General features: G+C 49.7%; 1 protein-coding gene across 1 annotated transcript in view; it reads right to left on the bottom strand.

Annotated features, from left to right (window-relative positions):
- LOC148475085 (protein mono-ADP-ribosyltransferase PARP14-like) overlaps window positions 1–18,269 on the bottom strand; it is a 114,452-nt gene that overhangs the window by 12,160 nt on the left and 84,023 nt on the right. Inside the window, exons 14-15 of the mRNA XM_088457744.1 lie at window positions 15,398–16,000; window positions 5,340–5,476 (exon numbers count right to left, since the gene is read on the bottom strand). Of these exons, the coding sequence (XP_088313870.1) occupies window positions 5,340–5,476; window positions 15,398–16,000 (740 nt within the window). The remainder of the gene's footprint in view (window positions 1–5,339; window positions 5,477–15,397; window positions 16,001–18,269) is intronic.

The raw sequence follows: 18,269 nt of genomic DNA, 5'->3' as shown, positions 1-18,269 counted from the left end.
ACAGGGGCTCCAGGGTGGGAGGGCGACTTCTTCAATTCACCCAGTTCTGGCGTCAGACCACTACAGATGCCTGGGTAAGAGCAGTGGTCTCCCACGGGTATGCCCTCTCATTCCTGAGGCGGCCCCCCCAGCAGTGCTTTTGCATAGGACCTCCATCAGACCCAAGCAAAACCCTGCTGCTACTGAAGGCCATTCAGTCCTTACTGCTCTCAGGAGTAATAATTCTGGTCCCCTCCTCACAGCGAGGGAAGGGCTATTATTCTACCCTTTTCTTAGTTCAGAAGCCCTCAACCTCAAGTCTCTGAACAAGTTTATCAGAGTACCCAGGTTTCGTATGGAAACCCTACGCTCTATTGTCCTGGTTATGAAGCCTGGGGGACTTTATGGTGTCTCTGGACATTCAAGACACGTACCTATAGTGCCTTCTCATCAGCAGTATTTCCGTTTTGCTATACTACAGCAACATTACCAATTTCAGGCTCTGCCTTTTGGCTTTTCTATGGCTTTTCGGGTCTTTACCAAGATCATGGCAGTTATGGCGGCCTATCTTCATTGTCAAGGGATCAGACTGCTCCCATTCTTGGACGATCTCCTGCTGCTGGCCAGCTCCCCAGAAATTCTTCACCGACATCTACAGGTAACAATTGCCTTTCTACAATCGCACGGTTGGTTGATCAACTAGAAGAAGTCTTCCTTGACACCTTCTCAAAGAATGGTTCATCTTGAAGCCCTCCTGGACCGCCCTCCTGGACCCTAACAGCAGACAAAGGGGTAAATTTACTAAGTGAGAGATTTTAGAAGTGAGTTTTAAAAGTGATGTTGCCCATAGCAACCAATCAGATTGTCCTTAGCATTTAACTAGCACCTTCTAGAAGATAATAGCTAGAATCTGATTGGTTGCTATGGGCAACATCACTTTTAAAACTCACTTCTAAAAACTCTAACTTTAGTAAATTTACCCCAAATCTCTGTATTACAGGAACAGGTGTGCAGACTACTCCACAGTCGCCGAGTGTCAATTCACTCTGCAATGCAGACCCTGGAATCCATGGTGTCCACCTTTGACATGGTGGACTTCATTCGGGTTCACTCAAGGCTCCTACAACACCTGATCCTCTCCAGGTGGAATGGGCTGCACCACCTGCTCAGATCCCAGACGATGGGTCTCTCTTCGGAGGTTTGTCTGTCCCTAGCCTGGTGGCTACAGACGTCCCACTTAAATAAGGGATGCCCCTTTTGGGTCCTGGACTGGGTACTCCTCACCACGGAGGCAAGCCTCCGCGGGTGGGGCGCAGTGGCCGGCCACCACTCCTTCAAAGGACTCTGGACTCCAGCCGAGGCAATCTTGCCAATCAATGTCCTGGAACTCCGAGCCATCTACAGAGCTTTCGCGCTGGCTCAGGATAGTCTTCAAGGCAGGCCAGTATAAGTACAGTCCATCAACGCCACAGCAGTGGCTTACCTCAATCACAAGGAGGCACTCTAAGTCAGACAGCAATGGCAGAAGTGTCCCGCATTCTCACATGGGCCGAACGCCACCTCCCAGTCATCTCTGCAGTGTTCATACCAGGGATTCTCAATTGGGAAGCAGATTTTCTCAGCCATCACAACGTGCATGCAGGGGAGTGGTCTCTACATCCAGAAGTCTTTCAGCTCCTGGTGGACAAATGGGGTCTATTAGATGTGGACCTCATGGCCTCACGACAAAACCACAAACTTTGAGTGTATGGAGCCAGAACAAAGGACACACCTTTGAGGATGCATTATCTGTGAGGTGGACCTTCCATTTGCCCTACCTCTTCCCTCCAATCTCCCTTCTTCCTCGGGTTCTTCGAAAGTTCAAACAGGAAGGGGGCACAGTCCTGTTGGTAGCTCCGGCATGGCTCAGATGCCATTGGAACTGGTAATTTGGGGTTGAGCACCTGTATTTATTCTTTTTGCCATTGGTACTCCTATCTTCAAAGTCTCTCCATAGATGTTCCTCTTCAACTTCCTCTGTGACAAGACTTGTTGTCTCAGGGTCCCTGTCTACATCCGGACCTGACCCGCCTCTCTTTAACAGCTTGGCACTTGAGACATCCCTCTTAAGGTCTCAGGGATTTTCTAGCTCTGTGGTCCAGACCATGCTCAGAGCACATCAACCTGCCTCTGCCAGAATTTTTCACAGGAGATGGCATACATATTTCCAGTGGTGTGCTCCTAGAAACTATGACCCTCAAGTTTTTAAGGTTTCTAGAACACTTGCCTTTCTGCAGGCTGGATTGGATCTTGGACTCCACCTAGCATCTCTGAAAGTGCACGTCTCTGCTCTATCCATCTGGTTCAAGTGCAGAATTGCTCCTCTACCGGATGTTTACACCTTCCTGCAAGGTGTTCTATGTATACAACCTCCCTTTGTCTCTCCCATGGGTCTGTGGAATTTGTCAGTAGTTCTCCACGCACTTCAGGAACCTCCATTCGAACCCCTGGAATCAGTGGATGTCAAGTGGTTCACTGCGAAGACTGTTTCTTCTGGCTATAGCGTCTGCCCGTAGGGTATCGGATTTAGGGGCGCTTTCATGTCGATCCCCCTTTTTGATCTTTCATCAGGGCAGGGCTGTTCTTCGAAAGCGCCCTGACTTCCTTCCCAAGGTAGTTTCTCATTTCCACCTTAATGAGGAAAGTGTGGTTCAATCACCCGACCTCTCTTCAGGTGAGGCCTCTTTGGATGTGGTCCGTGCTCTGAAGATCTACGTGGACTGTACTAATTCCATCAGGAAATGAAGATGAACTAAAGTGTTTATTTTTTGGGGTTTAGTTGCTCTATAACTACTTCCTGGCCACAACTCGGTTATTTAAATTGTTTAGTGGGCATACAGCTGCTATTCTGCCTGCCCTGGATCCAGGATATTACTTCTGTGACCAGGGACCATTATTAATTCCTGGCTCTAAATCAGTCAGTCAAACGCACTGTGGTGTCGAGTTCCCCTTTCACATTGGATCAGAATGGCAAATGACTAGAGCCAAATCAAGGCTCGAGCTAAAGTAGTGTGTTGAGCAAAGCAAGTCATGAAGACCTTTAATTCCTTTTGTTTGTTTGTTTTGTATACATTTTTTATTTTTAGAACAAGTTCTGGAATCAGAAAGAAATCAGCGACATAATTTCAGTACAATAACCTTCTGCAGACCGGAGTGTGGAAGTCTTGTATCACGTTGTAACTTACAGTAAGTACTGGCAGCTTATTTTCTGCATTCTGGTTCCTTTATTACCATAGAAAACAAAAAGCACTGTAGGTCTGCGATACCGTACAAGTAAAATGTAAATGCAGCAGGAGGTGTCTGTAGGAAATAAAGACCCCCTGCATGCACCTGCGTTCCGAGTTCAGGGTCCGTAGGCGCTGCTTCAGTTCACCATCGGCGGCAATGGTCGCTGCCCTCGGACAGTCTGCGTAAGCTGCTGTTTACTCAGCCTGGCCGGTCGGAAACCCCTCTGCCAGGTCCAGGAAGTCTGCATCCGCTGACGCAGACCCTGGGGACTGCATACCTACAAAACTTGTTTTGCAAAAGCGGTCCTGGTCGCCGGTCCCCCAAAACACAGCTGCATGTCAATCATTCTGCGGCTAAGGGGGGGACTGCAAGCCTGCGCAGACCCGGAACCATCTGATTTGTACGTCAACCTCCGGGTTTGGGCACAAATCAGGATCAGGCCCTATGCACTGTAAGGCAGAGTAAAACCTGTTCTATAGGGGATGCGGTCAGAATGGCGACGCTGGAATTCCAACACTTGTCAGAATACTGGCGCCAGCATCCTGACCGCCGGAATCCTGGGGTTAGGGGGAAGAATACAGTAAGGGGTTAGGCACTAGGAGAGGAGGTTTAGGGTTAGGCTGCGGGAGGGGGGAGGTTAGGTTTTGGCTGCTTGGAGGAAGGGTCAGGGGGTTAGGTTAGGAGTACTTACCTGGGGGCGTCGGCATTCTAACCTGGTCAGGATGCTGGCATCAGGATTCTGACCGCCGAGATCCCGACCGCCGGCATCCCGTACTATAGCACTGTACCTAAATATTATTAAGAAATGACCACAGCCAGTCTACCAGTAAAGAAACAAGTCACATCTATCCAGCTAGCACAGACACCAGGCGATCACACTGACTCATCCACCGTCTACATGCTAGATAATGGGCCGTTACCAAATGCAGCAGAGAGACTCCTGTTCTGGCGCTAGGGAAGAACCACTTTAGCATGTACATTCATCGTCAAATCACAGAGGAAGCAGTAACACCGCTGAGGTATGAGGCACAAAGGCCCTGGATTCAGAGATTGATATTAGTGACAACTCTGTACGCAGCGGCTCTGCTAAAATATACAAAAAGCCTCAGGAGGCGTCTTATAAATATATATATATATATATATATATATATATATATATATATATGTGTATAAAGACACCTACTGCCGGCTTCTGTCATCCAATGGCTGCGTCGAAAGACGCAGCATCGGATCCCCTGTGTGAACATCGAACATCTGTGTAAACCCTCAGGTTGCTCAGGATGTCTGGTGAAATTACGCTGCCCGGGGCCAGTGACGCTGCATCCAAGGATGCAGCCAGTGTCTTTGGCACGCTGAGAAAACGTTTCCGACACGCCCCCATTTCGCCCCCCCCCAGATCCCAGTAGCAATGTTGGTTCATGCTGCGGCTTTTGAGGCTACTGCGCATATCATTAAACATTGGAGATTTGCGTAAGTATCCGGTTTACGAAAATCTCTGAAACAGCGCCCAAAGACACTGCTTCCTACTGTACCGATGTATTCTCATAACGGCTTATTCAAAATGGAACAGAGAGTCTGATTCAGAGATGGATTCGGTAGCACAGCCTCGGCGTGTCTTTGTGCGCAGCGACTGAGCTACAATATGCAAAAGCCGCAGAAGGCGTCTTAAGTGATGATACCCCCACTGCCGGCTTCTCTGCACCGATGCACCGTCCTAAGGCACAGCCATCGGTTCAACTGCGTGACCAGCATGTCAATGCGCAAATCTCAAAACATTGGAGATGGGCAACCATTGGGTTTGCGTACATTTCTGAATGAGGCCCAGACCTCATTACACTAAAGCTACGGATTATTAGTGATGACCATCGTTCAGTTCTGCCATTGATGAGTTTTTCACCATTGGTAATTAGCTATTTATGATTAAGCTGTGTACATGCACAATGCGGGGTCAGCGCTCAGCCAACAATGTTTTACCATCGGTGGCCTCCTATCGATGGTAAAATCACTCATCATCTCTGTCAGACCATAGATGGTTGCTAACCAACCATGGCCATCCCAACAGATAATCATTGGTCAGATAAAAGAGAGATTACCTTGATTATTCTCATCTGACACGTCTTTTGGAACAATGCCTCAACCTCCGTGTAATGCTTACTCCCAGGGTTTAAGGGAACCACTTTTACATTGTCAGTGTTCATCGGGTCCCAATCTCCTGGGATTGTAATTTTTTCTGTAATACAAAAAAAGTTACTCAGGATTGTTCCAGCAGTACAACACAATAAGGGCCCATGGCGACAGTGACCGTTACCATTTATCCTATTATTACCCCCCTTTATCTTTTATATAGCTCCACCATATCATGTAGCTCTGTACAGAGTATATTTAATCATTCACATCAGTGTCAGCCCCATTGGATATTGAAGACCTATTTATCAAACTTTCTAATCTTAAAAAAATGTGTAAATAGCTGTTTCTGCATGGTCAGGGTAACATTATGTAACGCGGGTAATTAGGAACACCGTAACTCAGGAGATAACTGCATTCAGAGAAAACCGATGCCATAAATCTCTACAGAGATGACGAGCGACTTAACAAATTTAGAAAATGTAGGTTTTCTGCGCTTGTCTCCAATAGCCAATGTCCTCTGAGAATAGCGTTAGCACATATAACCTACAGGCTGCAGCTTCGCTGGTAGGCTGACCGATACTCGCACATGCGCACTAAAGACACCGCGTCAAAACCCGGAAGTTTGTTCTTTTACTGCTGGTTTAAGCAAGCTGCGAAAGAGATACAGATGTACATCTTGCTCAAATAGCCCCGTTTGGCACGTCACGGATTTCCCAACTTAGCTGCGCCAAGCGTCCCGCAGGAGACATCTTCTTTAAATATGTATTTTATTTGCATCGCTAATGCAACAAAAGTACAATGCATGTGTACACTGTATACTGTCACTGGCATTTCATGCATTCTGTGTGCGACACTTATCTGGGTAAAAAGGCAAAAGACCTTTCCGGGAAGAGTGACCGGCGCCATGCCTCGCGACAGGCTTAATCTGCGGCTTTCTACCAGTTCCTTTGCAACAAAAGTTACTAATGTAGTGTGCCTGGCACACTGTGAGCGAATTTTTATGCAGCTGCGATGTGAAGAAGACATCAAACTTTGGAAAAGGTAGGAATCGCCCCCTGTGGTGCAGGGTCTAAATCACACCAAATATCTTGCGCAATATGGTGCATAAACGCTCGGTGAAAGAGGACATATCTGTATCATTGCCAGGACGGCCTCTTATTGGATGTTCTATCCCAGCATGACTTTAATGATAAATAAGTGCAGAAAATTATTTTAGTATTATTGCCTCAAAATGCGACGATAAGAGATGCTACATTACGGGGCAAAAAACAAGAGATATGGTAAGAACTTTCCTTTGTTATCTCTGTTTCTACGAAGTCCATAGGGTCCACAGGGTTGACCTTGGGGTATAGCTGGATCTGGATCCACGGGCACCACGCAGTTAAAGCTTTAGCTGCTCCCAGGATGCACTTGGGTCCGTCCTCCTCTATACCCCGTCCCCGAGCCACAGGCACCTCAGTTGGTAAGCAGCCAAGGCCGGAGGAGGAGACTAAACAGAGAGAAGGAAGACTGGAACACACAAGAAACCATACTCACAGAAATGGGAGACGGAAAACCGGTGACCAGCCACACAGCCAATTTGAAGCCAAGTGCGTCAGAGCGGGCGACCTGTGGACCCTATGGACTTCGTAGAAACAGAGATAACAAAGGTAAGTTCTTACCATATCTCTTGTTTTCTACTTCAGGGTCCATAGGGGGTCCACAGGGTTGACCTTGGGGATGTCCCAAAGCAGTTCAACTAAGGGCGGGGACGCTCCTGTGCAGAAAGGAGAATCCTGCGCCTAAAGGATGCATCCTGAGAGGCGAAGGTGTCAAACGCATAAAACCTCAAAAACGTCTGAATTGAAGACCAAGTGGCTGCCTTGCACAGCTGAACAGCGGAGGCACCACGTCTAGCAGCCCAAGAAGGACCCACAGACCGAGTGGAATGAGCCTTAATAGAGGCTGGGACAGGTAAACCTTCCTGCATATAAGCCTCACGAATAACAGAACAAAGCCAACGGGCAACAGTTTGTTTGTTGGCAGGCCAACCCCTCCTGTGAAAACCAAAGAGGACAAACAAAGAATTTGATTTTCTAACTGAAGCAGTCCGGTCCACGTAAATTCTGAGAGCACGGACAACGTCCAACGAAGCCTCACCAGCTGTAAGGTCAGGTGACTGAAAAGCTGGCACCACAAGTTCCTGATTGATGTGGAACTTAGAGACAACTTTAGGCAAAAACTCAGGACGAGTGTGAAGCACCGCTCTGTCCTGGTGAAAAATTAATAAGGGGGGACTACATTAAAGCGCCCCCAACTCAGATACCCTCCTGGCTGAAGCTATAGCCAGGCGAAAAACAGTCTTAAATGTTAACCACTTGAGGTCAACTGACTCAAGAGGCTCAAACGGAGGTCCCTGCAGGACCCGAAGAACCACCGCCAAGTCCCACGGAGCCACTGGAGGCACAAAGGGAGGCTGGATTCTAAGAACACCCTGAAAAAAGGTACACATCAGGCAGTGTAGCGATCCTACGTTGGAACCACACAGACAGAACTGACACATGAACCTTCAGGGAAGCCAGACGTAAGCCCAGGTCAAGACCTGACTGGAGAAATGCCAAATTCCTAGAAACCCTGAACACCTGAGGATCAAAGTTTCTGGACTCACACCACTGAAAGTAAGTGTGCCACACCCTGTGGTAAATCCGAGCGGAGGCAGGTTTACGCGCCCTGAGCTTGGTACTGATGACAGAGCTTGAAAATCCCCGGGACCTTAAGACGGCTGTCTCAGGAGCCACGCCGTCAAAGACAGTCGACCCAGATCCGGGTAAAGGCAGGGCCCCTGAGACAGCAGGTCCCAACGCTGAGGTAGAAGGTTCGGCACGTCGATGGACAAGCTCCTGAGATCGGAGTACCAAGGACGTCTGGGCCACGCTGGAGCCACCAGCAGAAACGTGCCTCCGTCCTGTTTGATTTTTCTTAGTACCCGAGGCAGCAGGGAGATCGGAGGAAACAGGTACGCTAGGTGAAATGTCCACTTCACCGACAGCGCGTCCACCAGACTTGCGCCTGCGTCCCTTGTCCTTGAGCCGTAAACGGGCAACTAGTAGTTGTGACGGGAGGCCATCAGGTCCAACTCCGGCAGTCCCCATTTGTCCAAGAGAAGTTGAAACACCTCTGGGTGAAGCGACCATTCCCCTGGGTGCACGTCGTGACGGCTGAGGAAGTCCGCCTCCCAGTTGAGGACTCCCGGGATGAAGACTGCCGAGATCGCAGGAAGGTGGCACTCCACCCAAGCCAGGATGCGAGACACATCTAACATCGCCGCTCGACTGCGAGTTCCTCCCTGGTGATTGATGTATGCCACCGTGGTGGCGTTGTCGGATTGCACCTGTACCGCCCTTCCGTGAAGAGTGGTGCCGGACGACAGCAGAGCCCTGTACACGGCCTGCAGCTCCAGAACGTTTATGGGAAGAACCGCTTCCTCCGCAGACCAACGGCCCTGAAGAGACAACGAGCCGGTCACTGCCCCCCAACCCCGGAGACTGGCATCTGTTGTGAGCAGCACCCAGTCCGGGAACCAAAAGGGGCGACCCTCGATGAGATGAGCTGTCTGAAGCCACCAAGCTAGAGACCGGCGCACTTCCGGGGACAAGACTAGCGTCTGGGATCGGATCCGGTGAGGTAACCCGTTCCATTCGGACAGAATCTGCCCCTGCAGGGGCCTGGAATGGAACTGGGCAAACTCCACCATGTCGAATGCCGACACCATGGACCCTAGGACTCTCATTGCAGAGTGGACCGACACCCTGCAACTGCTCAGGCAACTGTGTATCCTCAGTTGTAGGGAGGACACCTTTTCTGGAGTCAGGAAAATCCTCTGCTGATGAGAATCCAGAAGGGCTCCCAAATGGACCATCCGATCCGATGGGATCAGAGATGACTTGTTCCAATTTATCAACCACCCGTGTGCTTGAAGACAAGCAATGGTCAGGTGGAGATGTCGAAGAAGTACCTCCGGGGAGATCGCCAGCAGAAGAAGATCGTCCAGATACGGCAGCTGGCCCCGAAGGTGGGCGGCCATAATTGCCATCACCTTGGTGAACACCCTCGTGGAAAGGCCAAAAGGCAACGCCCGAAACTGGTAGTGATGTTGCAGGATAGCAAACCTCAGATACCGCTGGTGTGCAGGTGCTATGGGCATGTGGAGATAGGCGTCCTGGATATCCAGGGAGACCATGTATTCCCCGGGTTCCATCGCCAGAATGATGGAACGTAACGTTTCCATCCTGAACTTGGGAACTCTGAGGTATTTGTTCAGAGACTTCAAATTCAGGATAGGGCGATGAGAACCATTGGGCTTCTGTACCAGAAACAGAGTAGAATAGTACCCCGTCCCGCGTTGAGACTGCGGAACGGGAACAATGACCCCTGCTTGTAGCAAGGATTGTATAGCCACCTGAGTCTGGGAAGCTTTGGTCTTGTCCAGGGAAGGACTCGTGCAAAAAAACTGGTGGGGCGGCCTGAACCGAAAAGACAGGGCGTACCCCTGAGAGACTACTTCTCGAACCCAGGCATCCCTGGTGGTATTGTGCCAACATTGGGCGAATTGGAGAAGTCGGCCTCCCACTCTGAGGTCCCCCAGAGGGAGGCCCGTCCCATCAGGCAGCAGGTTTATCCTCCTGCTTGGAAGAAGGGCGCCAAGCACTCCAGGCTTGCTTCTTGGGTTTAGAGACAGTCTTAGTCGCCGACTTTCTCGGGAAGGACTGACCTTATGCCTTACCCTGAACCCGAAAGGAACGAAAGGCCAAGCTCCAGACCTTGGCAGGTGTTGCTGCTGAAGGGAGGAAAGCTGACTTGGATTTAGCCAGGGTATCCACTATTTTGTCCAAGTCCGGACCAAATAGCAATTCTCCATTGAAAGGTAAGGCCTCCAGACCTTTCTTTGAATCAGCGTCCGCTCTCCAGGACCTCAGCCATAAGGATCGGCGGGCAGACACTGCTGCAGCCGATACTCGAGAGGTCAGCAGACTAGCATCCAACGAGGCTTCTCCAATGTAGGAAGCAGCGTCTCTCATCTGTCCTAACAACGCCCTCTGGACAGCCGGAGCATCGTCCGGAAAGGTATGCGTTGGCCCAACCCTCAATGGCCTTGGCCACTCAGGAGATGGCCATGGACGGTCGGGCCACTGCTCCTTAGAGGGAGTAAATGGACTTTAAGCAAGTCTCAACTTTTCTGTCCGTGGGATCCTTCAGCGAGGATATAGACGGTAATGGCAGAGTAGCGCTCCTTATTAAACGGGTGACATGGGAATCCACCGCCGGTGGAGTTTCCCATTTTTTACAATGTGCCTCAGGAACAGGATAATTAGAAGCTAACCGCTTCTGTGGCAGGAATCTCTTACTGGGCGCCTGCCAAGCCACCGCCATATGATCAGTCAACTGATCAGACAGGGGCAACACCGCAGAAGCCACCTTAGTTTTTTTGAAACTAGGATACTTCGACTTAGGAGCTGGTGCCTCATCCTCTATTAGGAGAATGGCTCGCACCGCCCTAACCAGTGCTCGCACATTAATGGACGACTTGGTATCTACCTCCTGGACCGAGGTGTCGAGTCAGTGTCTTCATGAACCTCCCCATCATCTGAGGACCCCTCGGAGTCCGATAAATGCGCCGCCTGCGCCATTAGTGTGCGTTTTGACGCCCTTGAAGGCATGTCACACTGCAACATTGACTGAAAAGCCGAAGACGCGGCCACCAAATTTTGTACTGAGTTGGAGAGCACATCCACCCAGGGTGGAGGAGCTGCCATAGGGGCCTGGAAGGGCACCACAGACTGCTGCGTCACAGGGGAAGCCTGTATATACATAGGTAACCCAGCATAAGGACCAACAGACTGAGATCCGGGGGGGCTCCGCAATAATTGCGGGACACCCGGGGAATGGGGGATGGCAGGCTGGGGCAACGCCCTAGTAGGAACAGCAGTCGGGACCGACAGATGGTCCGCAGTAGACACCAGCACCTGAGAAAACATCGCCCATGGTGGTTCCTGCGTCATAGGGGGTTTTGATAGGCCAGGAACCACCTGGCACCGTCCGCACAGGCCATCCTGTGATAAATCCTCCCTATCCACTCCTGCAGAACAGCGTCCGCAGGAGACCAACACCGGAGCCACGGAGTACTCAATCTCCTCTTCTGACATGACAAAATATATTATATAAATAAATATATATGGCAACAGAGCAGAATCAAGCACACTCACCAGTGTGCTGAACAACAGCCCACAATATGGCACTGTGAAGCACACAACTATGTGACGGACCTCACAAATACGTGATTTATATAGGCGAGGTCTGTAGAAACACCCTTCCCCCACACACCTGCAGGGCTTCGGAGAAGGAAAGGGATAGGTATGAGCTGACAGTAAGTAGAAATAAGCACAGACAGGCAGCACTAGCAAAAGTCACATACCATGCAGGAAGATATACTCACTGCACCTTTCCACTACAATCAACCGCCCAGATTCAGTGTCTGGGAGGGCTATAGTGCTGTGTACGCTGTCCAAAAACAGGGGAGAGGTACACAGGGGGACCGGTCCGCGTTCTCCCTGAAGATCTGCGCTGCCACAGAGAAAATGGCCGCCAGAGACCTCAGAGGAGGAGTGGCCGAGGAATCTGCAACGCCAGACTTCGTGCTGAAAGGCGCGCTGAGCTGAGGGGAGGAGCCGCTAAACAGGGAAGGCTTCCTCCCCTGGCTAGCAATTAACCCCCGGTTGCTGGCTTCCCGCTAGCCGCAAATGGAACCCTGGTGGTCTAGTGGTCTGACGGGGTATGCCTCCGAGGAGAGGGAGCCCGCCGCCACAGCTAGCAACCCCCAGTCTGTCCCCACGAACCGGGGGCAAAGGACTGCATTTTAAAAAGGTACCCGCGAGCCGCCGCTAACCAGCGACACGCGGCTTACCTTTCACTCCCCGGCGTCTCCGGCAGCAGTCCAGGGAGGTCCCCAGAGTCCGGCTAGTACGGACTCTGGCCTCCCGCCGCGATCCCCAGTGCAATACTGGCGTCGCGGCGCCAGCGGGGAGTAGGAGCGGCAGCATGGACATCTATATAGACAGTCCATTGCTGCCGCTCTGAAGAGCCAAAAATGTAAAAAAAAAAAAAATGACTCAATAAATAAAAATAGCTTTCTGGGGGCTGCTCCTGCAGCCCCCCCGCAGAGTGACCCGACTCCGACCGGGCACCAACTTAAACTGGGGTGCCTGTGGCTCGGGGGCGGGGTATAGAGGAGGACGGACCCAAGTGCATCCTGGGAGCAGCTAAAGCTTTAACTGCGTGGTGCCCTGGGATCCAGATCCAGCTATACCCCCAAGGTCAACCCTGTGGACCCCCTATGGACCCTGAAGTAGAAATTATGCTGTTCCTAAATAGGCCACTAAGTTCTCTAACACTTAAGACATGAAAACGACTGCACGATTAGGACATTGTAATTGTGCAGTCGTTTGTCAGTCTGTGATCAGCCTGCACTGAACGAGCAGTCGTTCAGTGCAGGCTCATCAATCATCTGCAAACATGCTCAACCTGACGTTATGGTCAGGTTGACCAGCATGTTTGCACGATGATAGATGTCTAAACGACCAGCGGGAGCGCGCATCGCTGGTCGTTTTAGACATTTTTGCAAACGATTTATGAACGATCGTTATCGTTCAATCTCTCAACTTAATCGTCTAGTGGATGGGCACCTTTAAAAACACCATTGCCAAATTTCTTTCCTTACCGCCCTTCTCTAAATGATACAGGGCCTGATACAAAGGTGGACTCTTAACAACAGCCACGGCCTCTGTATGCTGCGTCTGTGCGAAATTATACTAATGCTGCAGGAGGCATCTGATGTTGAAAGATGCCTATTGCCAACAAAGAAGCAGCATCGGATCTACATCGCAACCATTGGTCGCAGAATCGGCCTTCTGCTCAAAATGGCCACCTTATCTCCGCTGCTGAGGCCAGTAAATCTGTGTCGCTGTCCTCTGCACTCCCACAAAAATGTAGGTTTTGGAAAACTGGGCCTAATTCAGACCCGCTCGCGAGCGCTGAGCGCTCGCTAGCGGGTCGATGTTAGCCTAGTGCGCATGCGCATGACGGAGGTGGCTCCGTCATGCGCATGCGCGAGACCCGAATAGCGACGGCCAAGCCGTCACTATGGGTCTCGCACCAAAGGGGGCGTGCTGTCGATGTTGAGTGACAGCACGCCCCCTTTGGTGGGCGTGCCGGGGGCATGGCTGGCCAGACGGAGGCGTTCCCATGGGAACGCCTACCGTCTGGGGCCTGCCCCACTGACATCACTAGTGATGTCAGTGGGAGTGCTCTCGGCTCTGATAGAGCCAAAAGCACTCCAGGGCTTGCGGACACGAGACCCATCGCGACCATCATCCTGGCCGCTCGCACTAGCTGTGGGTGGTCACCCACAGCTATGCGAGCGGCCAGGAGGCCGCTCTAAAAATACAATAGGTGGGCACTGATTCAGAGCGAGCGCTCTGAAAGAGCGTCCGGCTCTGAATCAGGCCCACTGTCCCTGGCTCCACCCTGGAATGCCTGCAGTCTATCAACCAGGCTGCAGCGTCCATGGGCACTGCAAGCGATGTCGTAGAATGAGATCTGCACACGTGAGAAGAATGTGAATATCAGAGTTCCGTACATGATCTCTGAATTAAGGTGGGTACACACGGTATGATGTAGTTAACGATGAAATCTCATTAACGATCCCCTTGAACTCTCCTCTGCAGCTCCAGTGGACGATGTGCAGCAAAAGCTGCATGATGTACACCAGATCTATCGTGCGAGATCTAATGATTTGCATATTCATTAGATCGTGTGCGATAGCAGACAGATGCATGCACGGATCAGTGAGATCCGTGATGCATGCATCTATGTGTAAAAAAATAACGTAGGGGTTCCTTGTATTTAGCGCAACCAGCACTGGGCTCTGATCCGGTCCTGGATATGGAAATACAGGGGACAAAAAGCGTAGGGGCCCCCGGTAAATTTCCATAACCAGCAACAAACGTGTTTTAGCGGGGGGTAATACCACCGCCAGGGGAACCCTTTCACCAGATCCCCAAACCAAAGCATTACCTCTGAAATGTATGTCAGTCCAAACCAGGGATCCCTGGTGAGTTGGGACCCCCCCCCTTCATTAAAGCTTTGCCCCTTTCCAGAACACCGCAGGCCTAAGCTGATAGCTCGGGGCTATCCCCGGGACTCCTGGAGCGGTGGGTGCCGGGTTGATTATGTAAAGTGTGGTGGCCTAACATGAAAGCAAACAAAAAATGCAGACTAAGGGGCGTGTTATGAGAGTGTCATGGGCGTTTCAATGGAAAGTTTGCAAACGGCTGCAGTGGCGCAGCCACAGAGGCCATGTTTAGCCGGAGTTGAGAAGGAGACACTGCGTCTGCCATAAGCTGGTGAAAGTGTCGATGGTGAAAGTGATGATGCGCAAATGGTGGAGTATTTACAACCGCTGGCGGATTTACACTGTCCATGGCTATTGAAAGTGGGCGTCTCTCAGGGCTTTCACATTCTGTCGCTTGCAAGAGGGGAGGCTGAAACTATAATTTGCATATTACCGCAACCGCAAATCCGGGAAAATATCGCAATAGCGAATGCAACTGCCTTCACCTCTGAATCAGGCAATATGTGGTTTAGTAGCAGAAGTGGCACAGAAGCAGAGGACCTTTGGAGACTGCTAGAGCAGACCCAGGTACGTAGAACTTTATATTTTAGAATTTGAAATATCAGTTTTTGGTCATAAACATGTAAAACAGGCTGCATACAGGGGGAGATGTATTAAACCGTCTAAAGAGTGGAGAAGTGGCCCATAGCGAGTAATCAGCTTTGAGCTAGCATTTAGTAAGTACATTCTATAAAATGATGGTTGCTATGGACCATTAATCCACCTTTCCACTCTTTAGAAGGTTTGATAAATCTCCCCCATAGTTCCTTATAATACTATTCCCTGAGTAGTCAGAGATAAGTAGAAAAGAATAATTACCATTTTTAGAAATTCGTTCGAGCTCCACTGTGTTCCCTTTGGGATCACTTGCAGATTTCAGCTCCATCACTACTGTGTACTTTACACCGTTGATATCAATGGCTAAGGATGGCCTGTTCTCGTTCTTGGCGTTCTCAAGCTCCATGTTTATCATTTTATCAAAGGGAACCGTTTTGTTGCCATCTTTGTACCTCCACTCCACCAGGTTACTGCACAGCTCGGCCTCCCGCTCCTTGGTTTTCTTCTCTCTCACCTCCTTTATGATTTCTTGGATTTTATTGGTCATTCCCAGAACGTCCCTGGTCAGACCGGATATTTTAATGGTGGTACCTGGGGCCTTAAAAGAAACAAAAACTTCCAATTTCTTCTGTAATTGAGCCAAGGTTTGGTGGTCTTTATCATCGAAATCCTGGATCCAGTCATCTGTGATGATGTTCTCATGCTGCTCCTTCAATATGAGGTCTCGGAGCCAGGATGAAGCCCCTCTCACATCCTCCGCTCTTTCCGCGCACAGGTGGAAGATCGCCGGCTCAATGTTCTCTTTTAACTCAAAATCTTTGATTTCTTCAGCTTCAGAGTTTGATGTGAAATAACTCATAACAGCTGCGTACAAGTAAAGATAAAGTTATCTGTAAGGAGCAATTAATCTGTATAAAATTCCAGGAAATGGGATTTAAATGGATGTGTTTTTTTTAGTTCCTCATATGTAATATAATGGGCATGCCAGGCAAAATTGATTATAAAAAAAAATAAAATTAATGAAAGACTATTAAAGATACTGGGCCTCAACCATTGCGCCGCGTGGGATTAATTTAAAATGTGTGGCCAGATTTAGAGATGGGTGCTGGGTGCATGTTCTGGCTGAACCCTAAACCTCAGTGTTAAACATAATGCTGCCCAGTATTAGGGTGCTACATTCTGATGTAGGTCATATTTTGGTGTGTCAACATGTTGATATCCACAATCTCGACATTGTGCTTGTCTACATTATGAACATATCTTGGTTATGGTTAGGCTAAGGGGTAGGCTGCAGTTAGGGTTAGGCTGCAGTGAGAGTTAGAGTTGGGGTTAGGCTGCAGTGAGGGTTAGAGTTGGGGTTAGGCTGCAGTGAGAGTTATAGTTGGGGTTAGGCTGCAGTGAGGGTTAGAGTTAGGGTTAGGCTGCAGTTAGGGTTAGAGTTGGGGTTAGGCTGCAGTGAGGGTTAGAGTTGGGGTTAGGCTGCAGTGAGGGTTAGGGTTAGGCTGCAGTGAGTTATAGTTGGGGTTAGGCTGCAGTGAGGGTTATAGTTGGGGTTAGGCTGCAGTGAGGGTTATAGTTGGGGTTAGGCTGCAGTGAGGGTTAGAGTTGGGGTTAGGCTGCAGTGAGGGTTAGAGTTGGGGTTAGGCTGCAGGGAGAGTTAGGGTTAGGCTGCAGTGAGAGTTAGAGTTGGAGTTAGGCTGCAGTGAGGGTTAGAGTTAGGGTTAGGCTGCAGTGAGGGTTAGAGTTAGGGTCAGGCTGCAGTTAGGGTTAGAGTTAGGGTTAGGCTGTGGTCAGGGTCAGGCTGCAGTTAGGGTTAGAGTTAGGGTTAGGCTGTGGTCAGGGGGATGGTGCATACACACGGTCAGATGTGTCAGATGACCGATTGAACGATTTGCAAATGATTGAACGATTGCGGCCTGTATTGAAATGAATGAAATTGACCAAATCTGACTGCAAACACATCAGATGTCAGATATCGTCATCTGACAAACAAGAACGCGCATCGTTCATTGTTGCCCACATGTCTGATTTTTCTTTCAGATATGAACGATTTTTAAAATCGTTATCGTTCAGATCTGAAAAAAATCTGACCGTGTGTATGCACCATTAGGCTGCAGTTAGGGTTAGAGTTATGGTGCATACACACGGTACAATTTTAATGAACGGTAACCATATCGATCAACGATAAATTATTCATATCGTTCATTTTTGTGCTGCCAACAATCGACCAACGATGCGCGTTCTCGCATGGACGATAACGATATCGTTAATCGTCCATGCATGCAGGCCAACTTGGACGATTTCAACACGATTTGCATGTTATGAGATGACTTCACTGAAATATCTATCATAGATATCCATCAGTGTGTACAACCAAAATCGTTTGCCCTGCACTACAGAAAGTTGAATGGAAGCATACCACAAACCCCGCAATGACAGGCCAGCGATTCTCGATCGCGGGTCCCTATGTAACCTGGTCGATATCAACCAAGTTGGCCTGCATGCACGGGTGATGGACGATATCGCTATCATCCATACGTGCCCATGCATCACAGGTCGATACGGGGAAGGGTCCAAAAAATGCACGATATGAACGATAACGATATGATCGATATCATTATCGTTCATAACGTGCATTTTAATCGTACAGTGTGTACACACCATTAGAGTTAGGGTTAAGCTGCAGCTGGGATTAGAGTTGGAGTTAGGCTGCCGTTAGGGTTAGGCTGCAGTGAGGATTAGAGTTGGAGTTAGAATTAGGCTGCAGTGAGGGTTAGAGTTGGAGTTAGGCTGCAGTTAGGGTTAGGCTGCAGTGAGGGTTAGAGTTGGAGTTAGGCTGCAGTTAGAATTAGGCTGCAGTGAGGGTTAGAGTTGGAGTTAGGGTTAGTCTGCAGTGAGGGTTAGAGTTGGGGTTAGGCTGCAGTGAGGGTTATAGTTGGGGTTAGGCTCCGGTTAGGGTTATAGTTGGGGTTAGGCTGCATTTAGAGTTAGAATTAGGCTGCAGTTAGGATTAGGGTTAGGGTTAGGCTGCAGTTAGGATTAGGGTTGGAGTTAGGCTGCAGTTAGGGTTATAGTTGGGGTTAGGCTGCATTTAGGGTTAGAATTAGGCTGCAATTAGGGTTATAGTTGGGGT

This window comes from Taudactylus pleione, unplaced genomic scaffold (genome assembly GCF_031769625.1).
Source record: "Taudactylus pleione unplaced genomic scaffold, aTauple2 ptg000781l, whole genome shotgun sequence".
Lineage (NCBI taxonomy): Eukaryota > Metazoa > Chordata > Amphibia > Anura > Myobatrachidae > Taudactylus > Taudactylus pleione.
This window is presented reverse-complemented; position numbering and strand designations above follow the sequence as displayed.